General features: G+C 35.5%; 1 protein-coding gene across 2 annotated transcripts; it reads right to left on the bottom strand.

The window, feature by feature from the left end:
* Positions 1-1,021: 1,021 nt before the first annotated feature.
* Positions 1,022-9,586, bottom strand: LOC105782732 (FIP1[V]-like protein). 2 transcript variants are annotated; one of them, XM_012607677.2, is made up of 9 exons: positions 8,613-9,586; positions 6,831-7,081; positions 6,452-6,578; positions 6,302-6,370; positions 6,042-6,176; positions 5,654-5,755; positions 5,214-5,554; positions 2,779-4,414; positions 1,022-2,333 (listed from the first exon to the last, which is right to left on the bottom strand). In XM_012607677.2, the coding sequence occupies exons 1-9, from the start codon at positions 9,549-9,551 to the stop codon at positions 1,794-1,796; spliced, it is 4,140 nt and encodes a 1,379-aa protein (XP_012463131.1). In that variant the 5' UTR covers positions 9,552-9,586; the 3' UTR covers positions 1,022-1,793. The 2 variants fall into 2 exon arrangements, with proteins under 2 accessions (XP_012463131.1, XP_012463132.1); XM_012607678.2 differs by having other exon boundaries at positions 2,174-2,322.
* Positions 9,587-23,840: the final 14,254 nt, after the last annotated feature.

Here is a 23,840-nt window from a genome sequence, read left to right as displayed (position 1 = left end):
TATTGATACGAAAATCTATAATATATAATATATATATATATATATAACAACATATCCATTTGAATAACTAAAATCTATATTATGTAATTGTCACGGGCCGTAGTTCAAAACCTATAACCATCATACTAAATGTATCCCATGGAGATCTATCGTTTCTATAAGGCTCATTTGGCCTACAAGAACTGACTCAATTTAAAAAGTTGTTGGAGAAGCCTATCACATTGAAGCTTGAGTGGCCCAATGATAAAAATATGACAACATAAGCTATCTTGGTAATTAGGGAAATTAACCTTAGAAGATTGAGGAGAATCATATATTATAATATTAGATTGGATTTGATTTGATTATGTAATTTGATTATGTAATCTTCTAAATTCCTAAATTTAAAGGATAGGCTAATCTCATCCGTCAATGTAACTTGATCTAGACTATCGATTTTGGAGGAGCTCAGCTATAAATAGAAACCTCCCCCCTCACTTGTAACTCATTTCATTCTTTTATTGTTTCTTATATTTTTTAAGAGAAAGTAATCTAATTGAGAGTATTTAAAACACCTGTCGTAACTTTCTGTTCTTTCGTGCTTTCTTTTGACAGTGTTGCTTCCGCTATATAAATCAGTGCCTTGAAAAAGAATTTTGTGAATCCTTAATTTTTGCTAGAAGAATTCCGTTGATTCAGTTAGTTCCAATACTTTCACAAATTTTAAGATTTAATTTATATACTTAATAATTAAAAATTAACTTTTTTTTGGTTTAAAAATCACAATTTAGTCATTTATAATTATTTTGTCAAATTTTGTAACTAAAATTTTTGATTAAAATATCTTATTAATAGAAAATAAAATGATAAGTTAATAAATTTTAACAAAACTATCAATAATAATAATAATAATAATAATAATAATAAAACTAGCTTGAAAAAGTAGACAGATTTTTTAACTTTTAAAACACACTAAACCTCAAATTTATACAAAAAAACTTTTCAAAAGGTATTACAAAGGAAGAAAACCGTAAAGACAATCTTTATACCTTCAAACAATACTTCATTAAGAGCAAAATTTAACAATCACGGAATGGAACAATAAAAAAATACTGACAGTTTGGAAGGAAATGACAAAAAAGTCAAATTCTTTTCTATCACTTTTTTTTTTGTTAAATTGCTTCTCAATTACAAAAGAAGCTCTCAAAAGTATTCCAATCTTCAGGCTTTTTGCAGTAATTGCTAAAATTAAGAAATGTGTGAAAAAAATTATCAAAGACAAAATTGTTATAACCTGATCAAGCTAAGGTATACTAATACAAATAAAGATACCAACCAACCTTTCATGTATCTTCTTCTCCAGCCATTATTATCTGCTCAATGGCTAGTACCACCCGTTTTTTCTTCATACTTCAAAATGCTATCAAAGTGGAAAGTTGTAAGCATCAGAACAAGTTCCTCATCTCTGATGCCCCCCAACTTCTTACACAGGCCAGAAGAAAGGACCCTCAACATGTTCTGATAATCTCATCAGCACATCTCAATTGGACTCCAAATGGAATCTGTGCCACCATTTGTGACTAGTTCAGTGTTACGTTCTCTAGTATATATACACATAGTTCCGGAAATAAAAAGGTACATGGCAGCAGCACTGTTACAATAGCATACTGAGGTACGACTGTAACTGTGGTAAATCCCCCATCCTGGGAACCACATAATGGCCATTTCAAAATACACCGCACAGGGACCTTTGGGGTCCATTAGTTAAAAGTCAAAAGGCAGCACAGCAACAATGTAGGTTGCTTATTCCACTATTAGTTGCAGATCCACCTTCGTTTTCGGGCAGGTCTCTCATGTTTTATCTCTGAATCTACAGGAGTTTCATTCTCGGTCGAAGGTAATGCCTCATTCTCGGTCTTTGTTGCCAGGGTATCTTTTTCCCTAGAAATTGGAAGCTTGAACCTCTCAGTTCGCTTCTTTAGCTTCTCGACAGTGTCAAGGTGCTGATCCTCAGATGGTCTTGTATCAGCTTCCTTGATCTCTGGCTCACCAACACCTTTATTGTCAGACAAAGGAGGAAAGTGCTCAACAGGCTCAACTGACTTACCAGGTCCATCTGGAAATTTGTTAGACTCGGAAGACACAACATTATTAATCTTCTCAGTCTCCTTGAACTTCAAGGAAGCTGATGACTTGCTGTTGATACTGTAATCCCTCTCGGTATGGCTTGTCCAACGTTCCAATTTGGAGCGCCCTCGTTTCGACTCTCGCAGTTCGTCCTCTGAAGAAGCATCTTCTTTATGTTTTCTGGAAGAATTATAATGTATTGCGCTCTTCTCATCACTTTTCAAGCCCTAAGCAAGGCAAAGGTTAATAATAATGATAATAACAACGTTAACAGATGAACAATCATTTTCTTTCAGAAGTGCAACCTTTACATATTAATATGAAAAGTTGGAAAAAGAGTAGTTTTGTCTATAGAGTTAAAAAAATTTACCGATGAACATAAAATGACTCAATCTAAAAGTAATATCTGGGTCATGAGAATTGTGCAGGTACAGACACACAGTCCTCCAACTCTTAACAGATATATCTTTGATTGAAAGAAGATGTTTCAGAAACAACAATGATAGGGTAAGTAAAACCAGAATTTCTAATTTTGAAGAAATTGCACCATCTTTCAATAGAAGATTTATTTATGCAAGTATGGACGTGTACAAGCTCATTTCCAGAAAATACTGTGGTATAGTTCTCCTTGCTAGTAAAGAAACATTATGTCCTTGAGTCTTTGAAACATACCGTTTCATTGTTGTGACCACTTAAATCTTCTTGGCTTTTCTTGGCAGAACCCAAAGTGGTTTGATTCCCACCTTCAGATTCTCTATTCTTCCTAGTGTTTTCTTTATGTTTCTTCTCATGCCCCTTCTGGCTATCCGAAGCATCGAAACCATGGTCACTCCGAGTGCTTGACCTTTCCGGCCTGGATTTTCTCTCATCATTACTAAATTGGTGTCCACGCACATACAAATCTTCATGCCCTCTATGGCGTGAGGAACTTTCGTCATCATTCCGATCCCTTCTCTTTGCCTGTTCACTGTGACGTACTGTCTCTTTGAGTTGGTATTCTTTTTCAGAAACTTTATACTCATCCTTTCCCCTGGTATGTCCACCCCAAGCTTTGTCTTCTAAACCACGGCCACTCCTCACAGTACCTCGTCCTTCCTCTCTCTCCCGTTTTGATAAACTTCCATCATGGGATTGTTTTAGCCTAAGCCATTCATCCCTCTCCCGTGGCCTCTCAACCTTCTCTCTATTCAACCAAACCTCATCCTTGTGCCGAGCTGAATGATGTTCATCAAAATTCTCTCTTGTTCTTCGTTGTTCATCTCTCTTACGTGGGTCTAAGATTTCATCCCTTTCTCGCTTCCTGCGACTGCCACTGGATTCTCTACGTCCTTGCAGGATCTCCTCTTTGTTTGTATGGTCCCTCCTTAGGTACTCCTCATCTTTCCTTCTTTTGCTTGGGTAATCATCTGCTGCTTCATACCTACTCTTCAAATTATCATCTCTTTCCCTATGCCTCGCACTGACATCCTTATAATTGCCATTGTCCAATTGTTTTCTAGATGGATAATCATCTTTGTCACTCCTCTCACTTTCTCGAACCTTAGCCCTGTTCCTAGAACCCATTTCATTATCATGATCTCTCTTCCTTAGGTCCTCAGCTCTTTCTTTTCTGCCATAAGGATCATCTTCTCTCCATTGCCAAGTACCATCAGGGTTGTCACTCTCCCTTCGCCTACCAAAACCCCCTTTTTTAACGGGCAAATTATGTGACAAGCTAACGTCAACATCTCTAAGAGGATAAGAATCCTCTCCTGGTTTACCTACCATGCGATTTCTTTCAATCTCAAGTCTCCCATCGCGACCTTTTCTCCGGAAATTTTGATCATTTTCATCAAGATGCTTCTTGACAATCCCAAAGCGAGAAGAACGTTCACCTTGAACAACTTCCTCCTCAGCACCATCTCGCGACTTCTGATAATCTCTGCTGCTGCCAGATCTTGCTTTGCTGTTTTCACTACTCCTTGCAGCCCTAGAATCCTCATCATCATCACGTTCACGAAGCTTCCATTGCTCTGCTTGAGAACTTGTTTTTTCATTTCTCATGGGATTAAGTGAATTCTGATCTTTATGGGTATCATTTATCAGCTCATCCTTTTCTGTAGCAGGGCTTCCATCAGCTGGCTCAAGTTCATCATCAACATGATCCTTATGCTCAACACTTGACTCCCTGGGATCTCTAACTACGCGAGGAGATTTACCATCCATGCGTTCAACAGATTCTTCCCTATCAGTATCATTGAAATTATCACGTTCACCATGAATAGGTGTAATGCAAGGGGACTTCTTACGTACTCTTCCCTGCCGATGCCTGTGTTACAGAGAGGGTTAATAACACTTATTATGAGATGTGATATTAACATCTCAATCATATACTAAACATCAACCTAAAGGATACGATAAAAACAATCTAAGATAATTAAGAAATCCTTGCTAAAGCTCATAACCAGCCTTTCAAACAAACTTGTATCTCTCACTTTCAATTTATGAAATGGATCGCAAAGGCATGGACTTCATCAACATAACAGGCTCATCAGAAACACGCAAAAGAGTTAATTATAACAGCAACAGGAATTCATTTCTCTTCACAGCCAAACATTCTAGAAAGAAATCCATCTGCTTAAAGATTACAAACTATGATGGAAACATTTACGGTAAATATAGTCAGAGGAAAAATCATCTCCATTAGTTATCACCATGGAGTATAAAGTAAAATAAGTCAATCTGACCAGTCAATGATAACAAGGACCTGCTACCAACTTCATGCATTTTCAGACTGACCATCTTGGTTAGCATTTATTTTCTACTCCCTAGATAAATAGAGAACTACAACACTATCATCTTTTATGACTCCCAATATCCTCCAAGTTCCTTCACTTTTCAGGGCACATGAAAGCATGTTTAGTTATACTTCTTAACAAAGCATGCTTAGTTATACTTCTTAACAACTACATCTCAAAAATTTTTTCTACCTGAAAGAATTAAGCGTCAACATGTACAAATTTGAACAACAAAACCAGAAATAAGCAAATGCATATTTAAGGTGAACAACTGCTTTACCACTCTACTTGTAGTGTAGTATCACAAAAAAGCAACAATATTGTTCGTACCTCCCATCAGGAGGACTGCCAGAGTTTTCACTAGGACCCATAGGACTCTGAACCCTAGGTCCAGCACCATATGGACGTGATGCTTCCACAGGGAAAGGCAAAACCCCATTGTCTTCACGCACATTATCATGAACAAAATTCATAGTCCTTCCAACTAGTTCCTTCTTTCGACTTTTACAAGCATCTGGAGAATTGTCAAAATATTCAGTATCTTCATGTGCAATCGCAGCTTCAGATGCAAGATCTCCTCTAAGATCCTCCATCGGTAGATCATTTTCTGCTCGGCCATCAACACCGTTGCCTGTAGAGGAATCATCATCTAGAGTATCCTGACAGACAATCTGTTTACACAATTAAGAGTTAGAGTTTCACATGAGCATCATATAGATACTAAATAAGACTTAGGCTAAGTGCAATAGAAACAAGGGTTGATAGCTAACCTCAATAACTGCATCTGAATCACGTACACGAGGTGGCCGAGTATCAATGGAAGGGAGGCGTTCTCCAGAACCTCCCTCCACCTGTATCGGTCTTCCAGTTGGCTGGTACAGTAAATAAAAAAAATTATCAAACGGATAAAAAGAAATTGCACAACAGGCCTAGAATACATGAAATTATTCATCACATATAATAAACTAGTTAGTTAATATTGGACAGCAAGGGACGAGAAGAACAGACACAGATCAAGCACATATGTTAAAGAGCTAAGAGTACAAAAATAAGTATTTACAGAGAAAAATATAATATAGTTGAAGTATCTATAACATCTAACAGGATTGCTTTTATAATTATAATGCATAGAATGTAAAACCAGCTTACGAAGCTTACCAGTGGCGGTCGCACTCGACCAGCTCCTTTTGTCATGTCATTTTGTCCACCATCTGACTTTATAAGATTAGCAGCAGCTGGTGCCACTTGTGCAGTTGCTGCTGCCAATTCTGGAGGCAAATCTGGATCATAACCCTAAACAAAAGCAAGAAAATCAAGTCCTTAACAGCAGTTGCAGAACTGCAGAAGCCATACCACCAAGCCAAATATTAAACTGTTAAAAGGAAACATTTTTCAGATATAAATAAACACAAAATTACCTGCTCGGTTCTCCCACTTTCATAAACACGAATTTTGCTTTGCATGGTGGTCTCCAAGCGGTGTTGTTCCTAAAATATATTAAAATACAACCTCTTAGACCTTAGTTCCTGCAACACTGAAATAAGGAATCATTTAAAGTGAATCATTACCAGTTGTTTGCAATAATCTTTCCAGCTCTCCTCATTTAGACCAAAGTTGAAGAAGTCAGAGAGATCAACGCCAGGATATTTCCATGGCTTTTCCTCAAAACTGTCAATGTCAACATCAAATATGGTCCTGGAACCACAAAGAATTAATAAAAAACTAGTCAGGCAAAAAACAGCGAAATTAAAAGAGTTTAAACATGATAGTAGAAAAATGAAACATAAGAAGTATTACAGATGCCAAAAGGCATTTTAGAACATGTAATTTGTCTCCATTATCAGCTTCTAAAAGCCAAAATCAAATGGATCAAATATTCCAAGATCAAAACTAACACCATCAACTACCATTCCATAATAACATAATTATAGAAGGTTAAGCAGTTACTTGTGAGAAGGAAGAGTGAATTCCAGCCCACCACCAAAACCTCGCCCCGCTGTGTTATTACCCCAGCCAGGCGCTCCAAAACTAGGGTGGAAACCTTTTTGCATGGGAGGACCAGCTTTCATTCCAGATGGTCTCCAATCACCTCTACCACGACCAGCCATAGCACCCATGATTGGAGAAACCTGACCTGGGGCTCCTCCAGAACCACCTGCAGTGGCTCCAGGCATTGGTGTTGCAGCAGGTCTTACATACTGCCATGTAGCATAAAATAGATCACAGCATTAATCAGAAACCAAAGTGAACAAGCATCATAAGACCAGAATAAAAGAAATTTGATGATCATCCAGCAATGCATTTTTTTTCTCCTCTATAAAAGTTATAGTTTACAACAGACAATCAGTTGATCAGATCCTTAACATATATGCACCAAAATTTCCATTGGATAACACATTCAAGACTAAGGCTCAATTTTCATCAAATCACCAAGTATTAAATTTTAAGTAAAATAGACGGCTCAATCAAAATTTCTTAAGCTAAATTAAAAATCGACTTTATAGCATGCACCAAGAAAATATACAAATCAAGAGACAAGGATATCAAATGATGCACCGATTATAACATTGCACTAACAATATAATAGCCGAAAGAGGGAATAAGTGGCACGTGAACAGCTCATAATGTTCATGATATAATTAACAAGGTTGCAGCAGAATATATGAGCAACCAAGATGTCAATTGCAACAACAAATCTTAAGCTGGAAATAACTTAAACTCTATGGTATAACCAATGACAAGGTTTAGGTTAAATAGAACACAAAATCTGTTTGAAAATAGTTTCAAACAAGTACGAAGAGAAGCACAGTTTCAGCAAAATTTAGCACTTGCTGTTGCATTTCAAGGAACAAAAACATTTTGCCTTCAATTTGTTGAGAACAATATTACTCTCTACAGGTTCCTCTCTTTTACCGATAGGCTGTTTGCACTTTTTCTTTGCAGAAGTATCTGTACTTGCTCTTGAGCACAAATTACTTGACTCACAGATAAACAAATACTTCAGAACATAATTTTTCATCTTCAACAGCTCATACAGAGAATTACTGGTGTAGGAGACTGTTAAAGCATATTACACCTGAAAAGGCATTAACTGTAGTTGCATTTGTGTACCTCATCTATAAAGGTTTTACTATTGAGACCTTTAACTAACGGCCCCAAATGTTCGAAGATCAAGACTTATGACAGAACTTTCTTTTGTTTTAAGTTGTCTAGTTCAAGTTTAGGATCAGAAAAAAGATTAATTAAAGAGCCCTTTCTTACAGCTTACAAGTCAGTATTGCATCAGCCAACAATACATGAACAATGTTTGAGTTCCTTTGAAGTATGCGAGATTTGGAGTGAAGCAGAATCGTTCTCCTATTAATATCAGTCGAAGTGCTTTTGAGCCAACCACGAACAAAACCAAAGGCTCGCCAAACAGACGGAAGGTCTATTTATTGATAATCATAATGATTTCTGATCGAACGTTATGATCTCCAATATTCAGATATAATATCAAAACAGAAAACATCACAATGTAATCACCAGTCAAATCTTCTTACTGTTATTTATCATTGCATAATTTCATTCTGTACAAAGTTTACAAACCAATAAATATACTAAATTAATCCTAATGATTCATCAAATAATTGGGGCATATGACAAACAAAAAACCCCATTTCTTTCCTAAATGTTTCCAAATTGTTTGATTTAACAAGAACAACAGCATCAACATATTAACACACTGACCTTAAACTGAGAATGAAACGGATGGTACAGATGACTGCTGTACCCAATTTTTGGTGCAAGAACGCCGCCGCTGGTGACCTTCCCTGCTTCTCCCCCTTCTTTCTTCTCCCCATCCGCCGCTTGCACTCTTTCTTCGCCCCATTCCTGCTCCGCCGTCCCTTGGTTTCCATCTCCATCGGCCAGTATCACGAGCGGGTCCCCATCTTCGTCATCGTCATCATCTTCGCCTATCATTCCTCCTGTTTCCATAGCCACCGGGCCGTGGTTGTCGTTTAATACAATCTGTAGATCATCATCACTGTCACTGTCCCAATCATCCCTTTCTCCATCGGCTTCCGCTTGACTGCCTCGAATCCCAATATTGTTATCTTCCTGGCGAACCGCTTCGGTTAAACCCGGGATAAACGGATCATTTGAGCCGATATCCTCAATTCCATTACCACCCCCCTCTTCAATATCAAATTCAAGCTCTTTGCCATCCGCCGATTCATGTCTGGAATCCAGAACTATTGGTTCGGGAGCTGAACCAAGGGAAGAAGGGATCGAATCCGGAGCAGCTGCCGCAGCAGGAACAGCCGGGGTAGAAGGAGGAGGTTTAAAGGGGGCTAGGGTTTGGGCGGCGGGAGCTCCGAAGAGCGTATTGCCATCGTGTTGAGACTGAAGGTTGAGATCGATCGGACGGAGGAGCTGTGTGGGTGTAGGAGAAGGCTGGTATGGCTGCGGAGCAAGAGATGACAACGACTTCGTCGTGGATGTTGATGAGAAAGGCCTGAGAACGTCCGTGTAAAGATCTCCGAACTCATCGTCGTCTTCCATCGGAATTCCTTTCACACAAAAAAAAAAGGAAAAACAAAAAGAGAGAGTTAGGGAAAGGGTTTTGATTGTGTTTTCGTTTGGTAACGTTGGCGTGCTTCCTCCTTCTGCCTTTTTTAAGAGCATAAGCTTTTTATTACATTCATCTTCTATGAGGTTTTCATTCGTCTTATTTTTTCTTATTATTATTAATTTCCTCTCTATTTTAGATTTGTTTCTTTCTTTGTTAATGTTTTAAAGGGTAAACTACAAAAATAGTCACTTTTGTTTGCTTTAGATTACACTTTAGTCACTTATGCTTGAAATGTTACGTTTTAGTCACTTACGTTATCGTTTTGTTACAAAGTGATTACTCTATCATTGAACTCCATTGCCTCCCTAACGAAAGTCTTACATGGCAGTCCAAATAGGTTTTAAATGCCATATTGAATATCCAATTGCCGAAATGAAAATAGGTTTTTAATTAAATAAATTTAATTTAGACTGTCACGTAGGACATCCAAGTTCGCATTTAAAACTCATTTAGACAGCCACGTAGAACCATCGTTAGGCAGGTAACGAAGCTTAATGGTAAAATGATCACTTCGTAACAAAACAATAATGTAAATGACTAAAACGTAACATTTAAAATAAAAGTAACTAAAATGTAATATGAGGCAAATAAAAGTGACTATTTTTATAATTTATTTAATTTTAAATATTTTATTGACTTTTAAAGGTTTTAAAATTATTAATTCGAGAAATTAGATAAAAGAAAATGGAGAAGAAGAATAATGAATCTTATTCTTGTTGCATTTTTTATGTTACAAGTAGTGAAGGTGAAAAATAAATAAATAACAAACCATGGTAATTAAGAAAGGATATCTCTCTAATATCTATACTCTTATTTAATCTTTAATTTTATTGGTGTCTTAAGTTAAACAGAACAATAAAATTAGTACCTTGAGTTTACCGAATAATAAATCAATTATTGAAAATATATATATATATCCTTTCGTAATAGAGTTGATCATCGAATAGGTTGGCCTTAAACAAAATTTTAGACCCATTTTCTAGGCTTGGCATTGTCGGATCCTAAAAAATAGGCTTAAAATTTTGCCCAAGCTCGATCCAGATAAAACTACTAAAATTCAAGTTTGGCTTGCCCGTATTAAATTTTTTATATTATTTGTTTATATAAAATAAATTTAAAAAATATAATACATCAAATACACTAAAAATATTAAAATAAATGTTTCCAAAAATATTGAAAAAAATTAAAATATTTATACTTAAATAACACTAAGATAAGATATGTGCAACTTAGTTATCAAATGTCTCTAAAATAGTAGCAAAATTAACAATAAAATAAGAGTTATACAATATCAAAATAATAACAACAAAATAGCAATAACATAATAGTGAAATGACAGCAAAACTATGAGAAAATAGTGGCGAAACAGCAACAAACAACAACAATTTCTTTTCTTTTTTTTTTTTTTTGCAAATTCAAGTCGGATTGACCCAAGCCAAATAAAAAAAGCTTACCCAATGCCTGACCCATTTAGAAAATGGGCCTTATTTTTTTGTCCAATCCCATTTTTCAGGTCTATATTTTTGCTTAAACCCTCCTATTTTTTGGGCGAGCCTTCAGGTCAAACCGGGTGACTCAGCTCGTAATCAGGTTTATTCCATAATTAAATTAAGTTATATTATTTTAGGGTATTTTAGTTGAACTAGACCTAACTAATCAAATGAGTTATAAGGCAACGTGCAACTCTCAGACAGTGCACCAACGAATCGAGCAACCTCATTGTTATCACCAAGTCTCCACCCATTGCGGCTGAAACCCTCCAAGCAATATCTAAATACTTTCCTTGTTGTGATGAGATCCTCTTAAACCAGCGGACGTCCAGTATGCAACCTCTAAAACTGAGCCACGACTCCGTTTGAAGGAAGGGTTTGCTGAAACGAGCACATGTCCCTACTCAGTGATGATCACTTTATTGGGAACCCAAAGTCCTCGCCAAGTTTGCTGCAAACTCGAACATACTTTCCCCCAGCTCAGATGAAGGTTGGAACATTGGTTCACAATGTCTCCACCTTTTTGCGATGAGAGAAGTAATAAAACCTCGACAAGTTCTCCAAATTATGGCCCTTCAACTGATATAGATGTTGAAAGATAAAGAGCAATGGAACCTCATCACGCTGAAAACAATCGATGAAGTACGCCATAGGAATCCACCAAGAAAAGCCCGAGAGTTGGCCAAGTGCAATCTTGTAGTCCTTGAGCAGACTACAGAAGAAATGGTACAGTGGCCAGTGGAACCTAGCCTCAAGCGTTTAAATTGAAAGCAAGAAGCTATCTTCGGTGGTTTCGCACAGCTAGTGTGACCCCTCCGGGATGGAGAACTCATATGCAAAGTTGGGAAGTTTTATTCCCACACAGCCAGAACTCTTTACAATTCCTCCCGCTTAGTGGTATAGGGATAGAGTTTGTCTGTGACACACGGCCTAACACATGGGTGTGTGATCTGGCCATTTGTCCCATGCATATTTAAAATTTCAAAACAGAATGCCCAGGTATTTACACACAGGCGTATGGCTTGACCATGTGACTCAAGTCAGAAAGTTACACGGCTTGAGACACGGGCGTGTCCCTTGGCCGTGTGAACCATACGGCCTGACCACAAAGGCGTGTAACCCCTGCACCTAGGAAAAATTTGAAGATTTTACGAAAAATTCTTTGAGTACCCGGTTTAGTTCCGACTCGTTTCTAATGCATGTTTTGGACCTCGAGGATTCATATAAGTAACTTTATGTTTGATTTCTGACATGAATACTGTATAAAATGAAATATCTGTTTACTTGATCTGTATATTCTGGTAATGCTTCGTAACCCTATTCTGGCGACGGATACGGGTTAGAGGTGTTACATTTATTAGTATTAGAGCTACGGTTTAGTCGGTTCTCTGGCTGAATATAGCATATGTGAAGTCTAAAAATATATGTCATTATCTAACCTGTGATAGTGTGATATCTCCCGACTCTAATGAGAACTGTTTTACTAATAAACAGAGATGCTTTCCAATCGAGCTAATTTCGATAATGTTGAAGCGATACTCAAGTATCTGATTAAAAATGTTGCTTATGATGAGTAGAGACTCATAAAGGTATGAATAAATGTTTGTAATGAACATATTGACAATAAACGTCATGTTATACGTGTGTGTGTATAAAAGTCAAATTTTGAGGCTTTACAACCTCCACCCCCTCACCAGTACAGTCTTATACAATGAAATTCACAAGATTTATATTGATTAAGTCCACAAGTGTGAAACTGAAGAGTTCAGTTGCTGAATGATTAATAATGCAGTCAGAACTAAGAATAGGTTAGTAAATAAATATAGTTTTTAAAAGAGATATCAGATTTTTCTGAAATTTATTTGGGATACACAATGTCACTATTAAATAAGAAGTTATTCATGAGTAATCGACTTATTCAGATATGGTATCTACAGAACGAATTAACCAAAAATTTCTTCTGAATTGGTTCCTTTAATGAACTGAATAATGTGAGATTATTGATGACTTTAGTAGTCAATGGAATAGTGATGAAATTGCAAAGATATCTGAATACAGCTGTTATAATCGAGTATTTTATAGCGATTTTCTCTAAGTATTCTATATATTCTTTGATGCTCAGAGATATATATAATTGTTCATGTTCAGATGCGATACTTATCATATAAAAAGGTTGGCTAATTATAACAATAGACGGAATTATTGCAAGTCTGGTTGATTCATGAGCGGTATTGCTCTATTTTTTCTTTGGTTTTCTAATCAATTATGTTTGAGAGAAGACTTGATGATAAGATTCATATGATACTATTTTCTACTTCTACTAGTTGAAGCTCTGAATTGCAAATATGCAATTTATATTGTCTCTATCACAGCTGTTTCTAGTGCGTATATGCAATATTACTCTTCTGAATTTTCTCTGGGATATCATCAATCTTTTTATTATTCAATGTAGTTTTTATTCTCAGAAATTCAGTATAGCTTCACATTTTGGATTTCATTATCTCGATTTTCTTGTTATTCTTATGGTCTAATCTTATCTAGCAAACATGATTTATCTGTAAAAGATATTCATTGGCTGGAGGTAATTACATTTATTACTGTTATAAATTTTGACTCGATCATGAGAGTTCAGCAATATGGATCTCAGATTATAAAAGTTGTATTACTGCACTGGTTGTTATTGAAACTACTTTTGATTTTCTTCTTCTATTTGGAAAGTACTATTAATGTTGAGGTATTGTTCCATCTATATTGTTGAAATGTCGGTCCTATTATGGCACTATGGTTTGTAATATATCAGATGATTGTGGCTTCGGAATAATTCAAAGCTTCGGTGTTAATAATTGAAATAGCTTTATTACATAATTTTTTTTCAATTTTCGTGAAAGGGTTTTCTATGATAGCCATGTCAATGATACGGTTATTATAGAAAGATGTAAAACTTGAGTGGACCAATAAATGTCAACGAAGTTTTAACTGATTAAAAGTCTTATTGACCGAAGCATCAGTTCTGGTTCAACTTGAATCGAGTAAGGAATTTGTAATTTACAGTGATTCATCATTGAATGGTTTAGACTATGTTTTGATACAGGAAGGCAAAGTAATAACCTATGTTTCCAGACAGTTAAAAACCACATGAAAAGAATTATCCGATACATGGTTTAGAATTTGCAACTAATGTATTTGCACTGAAATTTTGGCGACATTATTTGTTTGGTGAAAAATGTCATATATGTACTGATTATAAAAATTTAAATTATCTGACGTCATAGAAAAACTTGAATTTGAGACAACGCAGGTGGCTAGAGCTATTGAAAAACTATGATTTGGTAATTGATTATCATTTCGGAAAAACAAATGTAATTGTTAACATTTTGAGCAGAAAATCTATGTTTGCCTTACAAGAAATGAATACCCTATTGTTATTGTCTAATAAAGGCTCAATTTTAGTCGAGCTTAAAGCTAAACTGATGTTTCAAAAACAGATCTGTAAAGCTCAGAAAAGTGATAATAAGTTGCAAGTTAAACGAGTACAATGTGAATTAACTTCTGATTTAGAATTTCAAATAGGACCTGATGATTGTCTGTTATTCCGAGGTATATCCTATGTACCGAAGAATTCAGAACTTGTATAGAAAATTTTATACGAATGCTACAGTGTTACTATGTTTGTTCATCTAGGGAATAATAAAATGCATAATGATTTAAACACAGATGTACTGGTAGTCTGGAATGAAATGTGGTATTTTTGAATTTGTATTTAAATGTATGATATGTCAGTAAGTTAAAGCTGAATATCGGGTACTGGTGTTTTAGGACTGTTACAGCCAATGACGATACCGAAATGGAAATGGGATAAAGTTACTATGGATTTTGTATCAAAATTACCCCTGTCTCTGAAAAAGGAATATGCTATTAGGTAATCATCGATCGTTTGACGAAGTCTGCATATTTATTCCTAGTATGAATGGATTTTTCACTTAATAGATTGTCTGAATTATATGTTTCTGAGATTGTCAGATTACATGGTGTGTTGATTTTTATTATTTCTGATAGAGATCCACAGTTCATATCCCAATTTTGGAACGAATTACAAGAAGCTCTAGGTACGCGGTTACATTTTAGTACCGCATTTAATCCTCAGATGAATATGTTAGAGTATGCCCAAAGATCAATCATGAGATGGTTTTAATAACATACTTGATTTATCATGTTTATTAATATAATGCGTTACCATTATTATTTCAGTTTATTTTCTGTGTGTATAAATAAATTGTTTTATAATAATGTCCTGGGAATAATATGATTATTCTTAAAAGGTCCTTAGTCAAGTATTATTGTTGGCTAGGACAACAATAATGCATTAAGACTAACATGTAGTTGATTGATGATAAAGAGTTGTCATTGATATGAAGTGTCAAAATCAATGCATGAATATGTATGTTAAAGAACAACATATTGGACTGACCCATTATGAGTATGTTTCTTGGATTATTATGTAATTGTCACAACATAACTCATAGTGATTAATATGTATATGATCCTCAGACTTGAGATCATCATTATCCCAACATCGTGAGTTGTATATTTTGATACAGTCAAACATACATCGTAACTAATTGTTCTATAAAGGCTGATGTTAGATATACCATGATCTATGTAGAGGGATATGGTTGATCGATATAGGATAAGTCCCTCCTACATAATGGGAGTAATATCTTAGGCTACTTGATTGAGTGAGACTAGAAATGCCAGGCCATGCTCAAATAAGCTAATATGAGATGTCATACTTATTTGTATATCATAGTCTACTCAAGATATCAAGGAACATGGGATGGACTATGCAAGTGTGACTATTCCATGACTTGTGTCCAACCCCGAGATTAATGACTTAAAGGTTAATGCAAGAAAGGTTAATCGCAAAAGGTTATGTCGAATCATGATTTCTTGTAACTTAGGTAGCAATGATGCATTGCTAGATGTCATTCATTGTTTGTAACATTAGAATCCTTCTAGTATTACTGCTAACGTTACAAGAACCTACAAGGTCACACCCTATGGTTGAAATGAACGAAATAAAACATAGTTGGCATTGTGTTTGGTTGTCACGTTAATTAAATTAATTGTAGAATTAATTTAATTGGGTAATCAAATATCGAACACATTATATGTACAAGGTTGTTGTACACATAATGAGAATATAGTTCTATTAATATATGAATTTGGTTCATATATAAATTCAAATAAATATAGTTTACCGAAATTATTATTATAATTAATGTAATTATAATTTTCAGTTTAAAACATTGTTATATTTATTTAATTTCAATTATGATTATTATGTTCGAATAAATATTTAATGAATTATGATTCATCATATATATACCAATTATAAGAGGGTTAAAGAGGGTGTGTTTTAAAAAAAACTAAAATTAAAAATCTCGTTTTTCTTTACTTAAAAGGTCTAGCAGTCGTCAATCAAAGTCTTCTTCAAAAATAGTTTTGGGGATTTCTTCTGTTTATTGTCAATTGGATGGATTAAGTAGAGGTTGGAGTCAACAAAGGTTGCGGCTTGGTTTGATAGTAGATCAAAATACTCGTTGTCGAAGCGTCGCTGTCTACTCAGTTTAAAGATTCAGTAATTTCAAAACCTTTATTTCATCCCGATCCGTTCCTCCCACATAGATCCATGGTTTGGTTCGCCGAATGTATTAATTTTTACTGCGTCGTGGGGGTGCCAGCGTTCCAACAGTGGTATTAGAGCCACTTGTGTGATACAGACCCGGGTTTAAATACTTGGGTGATGCAATTGTATGAGATGCACGCTTTACTTTTATTACGTTTCCAACTGTTTAAATCATTTAAGCATAACCTGATAATCGTTCATTTCGATAATTGATTAAATGTTAATCATGGTGTTATGGTCTATTCGGTTTTATGTTATTATTGTTAAGTGTTAACAAATCTATAATGGTGCGACGATGGTATTTACAGTTTCTAGTAAGAGTTAACTAGTTAGTGGAACAAGGGTTGTTCTGGCATGAAACCTCAAGGATTAAAATCCTGAAAACATGATTTTTTTTATAAAAGTTATCAAATCTTGAGGTTTCATTTGACTGGGGTATGCGGTTCGTACCGCGGGGGCTCCATCATCTTACAATATGTTTTATAATAAATAAAACTTGGTGGGCCATAAAAGGTTGAAAGGATATTTTATAATTCACCTTAACAAAACGTTTAATTATATATGCTATTTTTGACATGCACGGTGTTTGAAATGCATAGTTATAGCCTGATGACCCATTAGATAAAAGGTTGTAATTTTTATAAATACGGCATGCGTGTCGTGCCTTACTACTATTCTCTTGTATTTCTCTTCTCATCTTACTCCCTCGTATGTAAAACGAGTTTTTGCATATTGTAATTTGTAAGAGTTGCTGTGGGCTAGACGAGAAGGAAGATGGGCCAACTAGTGTGGACCGGTAGCTTGTGAAACGGCTTACACCTTTAGGTTTCCTTTTGGTTCTCACATTGGCTTGGGTTTCACCACCTTAGTTTACGGGCTATAACTATTGCATTTATTTATTGTTTTATTTATTCATGTATGAGATGCTATGGATGTCTAAAGTATGTCAAATTTTAAATATATTAAAATTTGACAATAATGAACCTCATTAATTGATGAGATCAATTAAAAGGCTAAATGGACTAAAGTAGACCATAATTGGTGAGATGGAACAACCTTAATAAAACCCCTCAATTAAAATATTAAGTCAACATAGCCTTCCAATTTTGCCCTCGTTAAGGCCTCGATCAATACTGTGTAGGTTCTGCTAAAGCGAAGTACTAGTATTTATCTTGGTTTAACGCGAAAAATAAACAAGTGGTATTCGCTGGTTAAAATTGGTTAATGACTTAACTAGGTTACTCTAATAGGATTAGAAACCTAGAGGCAAGTAATTTGGATAAATCATAAGATGATTAGAACAAGAGTTGTTCACCAAACATTAGGAGTTACATATGATGTAATTAACAAGTGTTGCTTACCTAAATAACCATAATCTTGAGAGTAAAGCCAAAGTTGACTTAATAAGAGGTGAAATATGGATCCTTAACCCACTTGAAATACTTTTCGAGAAAGTCTTTCCGAAACTAATATATGAGGGTTATTAATTTTCTAATAAAATAGTGGGAATATATTTTAATAAAGTCATTTTAATGATTGATATAAACTTGGTAAATTTAAACACGCATATTTTATTGTTGTAGATATATTATGGCTGCAAACACTAATACACTCTCATTGCGATCGGTCCTTGAGAAGGACAAATTGAATGGTTTGAATTTTCTTGATTGGTTTCGTAACTTGAGGATGATCCTCAAATAAGAACGAAAATTATATGTCATTGAACAACCGGTTCCTAATGAACCATCAGCTAATGCCTCGAGGGCTGATAGAGATACTTACAAGAAGCATCTCGATGACATGGTAGAAGTTGGATGTCTTATGCTTGCCACTATGAATCCTGAGCTTCAGAAGCAACATGAGGACATGGTTGCTTATGAAATGATCGAGCACCTGAAAGAACTTTATCAGGGGCAAGCATGGCAAGAGAGGTTCGATATCTCTAAAGCTCTATTCCAATGTAAGCTGGCTGAAGAAAGCCCAGTCTGACCTTATGTCCTTAAGATGATTGGCTATATTGAGAGCCTGTCTAAGCTTGGGTTTCCATTGAGCCAAGAGTTGGCTACTGATGTTATTCTGTAATCGTTGCTGGATAGCTACAGCCAGTTTGTCCTCAATTTCAATATGAATGAAATTGACAAGACTCTACCACAGTTGCTCAATATGTTACGAACTGCTAAAGGCAACATGAAAAAGGTTGGACCCAAGCCCATACTTATGGTTCGTTATAACAAGGGCAAGGGAAAGACCAAAGTTCAGACAAGGCCCAAGGGCAAAGGTAGGCCCAAGCCTGGAAAAGGAAAAGCTGCATTGAAACTTAAAAATGGGGTGTCTAAGGAATAAAATTGTTTTCATTATGGTGTGACTGGACATTGGAAGCGGAAGTGCCCTATCTATCTTAAGGAAGTCAAAAAGGACAAAGCAAGCGGAACGTCTGCTTCAGGTATTTATGTTATTGATATTAATTTATCAACTACTACTTCATGGGTATTAGATACTGGTTATGGTTCTTATATTGGTACTTCTGTACAGGGACTACAAAGGAGTAGGACTTTGGCTAAAGGAGATGTGGACCTGCGAGTTAAAAAAAGAGCAAAAGTTGCTGCATTAGTTGTGGTAACATATACTTTATCTTTGACTTGATTTATGTTTAGAGGATTGTTATTTTGTGCCCAGTTTGACTAAAAACATTATTTCAATCTTTTATTTAGACAAAATTGGTTTTGAGATAATTATTAAGAATAATTGTTGTTCATTTTATCTCAATAATTTTTTCTATGGTTCGGCACAATTGATTAATGGCCTCTATATTTTAGATCAAATGAATCCCATTTACAAAATAAATACTAAAATATCGAAAATAAATGATTCAAATCAAACGTATCTATGGCATTGTCGTTTGGGCTACATAAGTGAGAAACACATCCAAACTCCATAAAGATAGTCTTTTGGATTCATTTGCTTTTGAACAATTTGAAGTATGTGAATCTTACTTATTGGGAAAAATGAATAAATCTCATTTTACTGGTAAAAGTGAACGAGCTAGTGATTTATTGGGCCTAATACATTCTGATGTATGTGGACCAATAAATACACATGCTAGAAGTGGATTTCACTACTTCATTACTTTTACTGATGATTTCAGTAGATATGAGTATGTCTATCTCATGCGCCATAAGTCTGATTCCCTTGAAAAGTTCAAGGAATTTAAAAATGAAGTACAAAAACAACTAGGCAAAACTATCAAGACACTTCGATCTGATTGAGGTGGATAGTATTTGAGCCTAGAGTTTGATGATCTTTTGAAGGAATGTGGGATTCTCTCACAACTTACTCCTCCTGGTACTCCTCAATGGAATGGAGTTTCTAAGAGAAGAAATCGAACTCTGTTAGACATGGTTCGATCCATGATGAGTCATGCTAGTCTACCGACTTCTTTTTGGGGACATGCACTTGAGACAGCTGCTTTCACACTAAATCATGTTCCATCTAAATAGGTTCAAAAGACGCCATATGAGATGTGGACTGGGAAACGTCCCAGTATGTCTTTTATGAAAATTTAGGGTTGCGAAGCTTATGTTAAATGTCAGACGTCTGCTAAGCTTGAACCCAAATCTAAAAGGTGTATTTTTGTAGGGTATCTGAAAGAAACCAAATGATATTATTTCTTTAATCCCACTGAGAACAAAATATTTGTTGCACAGACTGGTGTCTTCCTAGAGAGAATTTGTTTCTAGAAAAGAAAGTGGAAGAAAGATTGAACTTGAAGAAGTTCGAGAATCACAAAATACCACTGAACCAGAGATAGAACAACAGCAAATTCCACAAGAAATTGAGGAACAAGTAACTACTGTAGAAACAGAACCACCGTGTAGATCTTTAAGAGAATACCAAGCACCTGAGAGATATGGATTTCTCATTACAACGCATGGTGACGTTATTCTTATAGATCAAGATGAGCCTAGGATTTATCAAGAAGCGGTGACAAGCCCAGACTCTAAGAAATGGCTTGAGGCCATGAGATCTGAGATGGATTCCATATATGAAAACCAAGTATGGACTTTGGTTGGCCCACCCGAAGGGGTTAAACCTATAAGGTGCAAGTGGGTTTTCAAAAAGAAAATCGACATGGATGGTAATGTACAAACATACAAGGGGCGATTAGTCACTAAAGGTTTTCTCCAAGTTTATTGTATTGACTATGATGAAACATTTTCTCATGTAGCTATGTTCAAATCCATCAGGATCTTGCTCGCCATAGCTGCATTTCATGACTATGAGATCTGGCAGATGGACGTCAAAACAGTTTTCATTAACGGGAAACTTGAAGAGGATGTGTACATGACACAACCTGAAGGTTTTGTCATTCCAAAGGATGCTAGAAAGATATATAAGTTACAAAGATCCATTTATGGATTAAAGCAAGCTTCTTGAAGTTGGAATCTTCGTTTTAACGATGCAATCAAAGAGTTTGGTTTCATAAAAAATGAAGATGAGCCATGTGTTTACAAGAAAGTTAATGGGAGCACTATAACATTCTTGGTACTGTATGTGGATGACATACTTATCATAGGAAGTGACATACCTACATTGCAGTCTATTAAGACTTGGTTAGGAAGCTGTTTTTTTATGAAGGACTTGGGCGAAGCCACTTGCATTTTAGGAGTCAAGGTCTATAGAGATAGATCAAGACGACTACTAGGTCTAAGCCACAGTACATACATAGATAAAGTATTGAAAATGTTCAGTATAAAAGAATCTAATAGAGGATTCCTACCTATGAGACATGGTATTTCACTCTCGAAGGAAATGTGTCCTTCAACTCCACAAGAGAGAAAACGCATGAGTAAAATTCCATGTGCTTTCGCTATTGGATCTATCATGTATGCCATGTTATGTACCCGTACAGATGTCTCATATGCCTTAAGTATGACGAGCAGGCACCAAGTAGATCCCAGTGAAGGTCACTAGACCACAGTCAAGAATATACTTAAGTACTTAAGAAGAACTAAGGATACGTTCCTAATATATGGAGGTGAGGAAAAGTTAAGTGTAAAAGGTTACACTGATGCCAGCTTCCAAAACGACAAGGACGATTCTTGATCACAATCAGGTTTTGTGTTTTGCCTTAATGATAGTGCTGTGAGCTGGAAGAGTTCAAAGCAAAATATAGCAGCCTATTCTACAACAGAGGCCGAGTATATTGTAGCCAGTGAGGCTGCAAAGGAAGCGGTTTGGATCAAGAAGTCCATTATTGAACTAGGGGTTGTGCCTAGCATATCAGATGCTATAGAACTCCGATGTGATAGTAATGGAGCCATTGCACAAGCTAAAGAACCTAGATCTCACCAGCAATCCAAACATATACTTAGGCGCTACCATCTTATTCGAGAGATTATCGATCGAGGGGATGTAGAGATATGCAGAGTACCTACAAATGATAACATTGCTAATCCCCTAACCAAGCTTCTGACACAGGAGAAGCATGATCGTCACACTAAGTCGCTTGGTATTAGATATATGAGTGATTGGTCTTAGTGCTAGTGGGAGATTGTTAGAGTATGCCCAAAGATCAATCATGAGATGGTTGTAATAACATACTTGATTTATCATGTTTATTAATATAAGGCGTTACCATTATTATTTCAGTTTCTTTTTTGTGTGTATAAATAAATTTTTTATAATAATGTCCTGGGAATAATATGATTATTCTTAAAACGTCATTAATCAAGTATTATTGTTGGCTAGGACAACAATAATGCATTAAGACTAATATGTAGTTGATTGATGATAAAGAGTTGTCATTGATATGAAGTGTCAAAATCAATGCATGAATATGTATGTTAAAGAACAACATATTGGACTGACCCGTTATGAGTATGTTTCTTGGATTATTATGTAATTGTCACAACATTACTCATAGTGATTAATATGTATGTGATCCTCAGACTTGAGATCATCATTATCCCAACATCGTGAGTTGTATATTTTGATACAGTCAAACATACACCGTAACTAATTGTTCTATAAAGGCTAATATTGGATATACCACGATCTATGTAGAGGGATATGGTTGATCGATATAGGATAAGTCCCTCCTACATAATGGGAGTAATATTTTAGGCCAATTGATTAAGTGAGATTAGAAATGCATGGCCATGCTTAAATAAGCTGATATGAGATGTCATACTTATTTGTATATCATAGTCTACTCAAGATATCAAGAAACATGGGATGGACTATGCAAGTGTGACTATTCTATGACTTGTGCCCAACCCAGAGATAAATGACTTAAGGATTAATGTATGAAAGGTTAATCGCAAAAGGTTATGTCGAATCATGATTTCTTGTAACTTAGGTATCAATGATGCATTGCTAGATGCCACTCATTATTTGTAACATTAGAATAGTTCTAGTATTACTGCTAACGTTGCAAGAACCTACAAGGTCACACCCCGTGGTTGAAATGAACGAAATAAAACATAGTTGGTATAGTGTTTGGTTGTCACGTTAATTAAATTAATTGTAGAATTAATTTAATTGGGTAATCAAATATCGAACATATTATATGTACAAGGTTGTTGTACACATAACGAGAACATAGTTCTATTAATATATGAATTTGGTTCGTATATAAATTCAAATAAATATAGTTTATCAAATCATTATTATAATTAATGTAATTATAATTTTTGTTTAAAACATTGTTATATTTATTTAATTTCAATTATGATTATTATGTTCGAATAAATATTTAATGAATTATGATTCATTATATATATACCAATTATAAGAGGGTTAAAGAGGGTGTGTTTTAAAAAAAACCTAAAATTAAAAATCTCATTTTTCTTTGCTTAAAAAGTCTAGCAGTCGTCAAGCAAAGTCTTCTCCAAAAATAGTTTTGGGGATTTCTTCTGTTCATTGTCAACTGGGTGGATTACGTAGAGGCTGGAGTCATCAAAGGTTGCGGCTTGGTTCGATAGTAGATCAGAATAATCGTTGCCGAAGCGTCGCTGTCTACCCAGTTTAAAGATTCGGTAATTTCGAAACCTTTATTTCACCCCAATTCGTTCCTCCCACATGGATCCACGGTTTGGATCGCCGGATGTATTAATTTTTGCTGCGCCGTAGGGGTGCCGGCGTTCTAACAGGATAGTCAATCTAAA

Source organism: Gossypium raimondii, chromosome 13, assembly GCF_025698545.1.
Source record: "Gossypium raimondii isolate GPD5lz chromosome 13, ASM2569854v1, whole genome shotgun sequence".
Classification (NCBI taxonomy): Eukaryota; Viridiplantae; Streptophyta; class Magnoliopsida; order Malvales; family Malvaceae; genus Gossypium; species Gossypium raimondii.
Note: the sequence above shows the minus strand (reverse complement) of the source record. Positions and strands in the feature narration are given on the sequence as shown.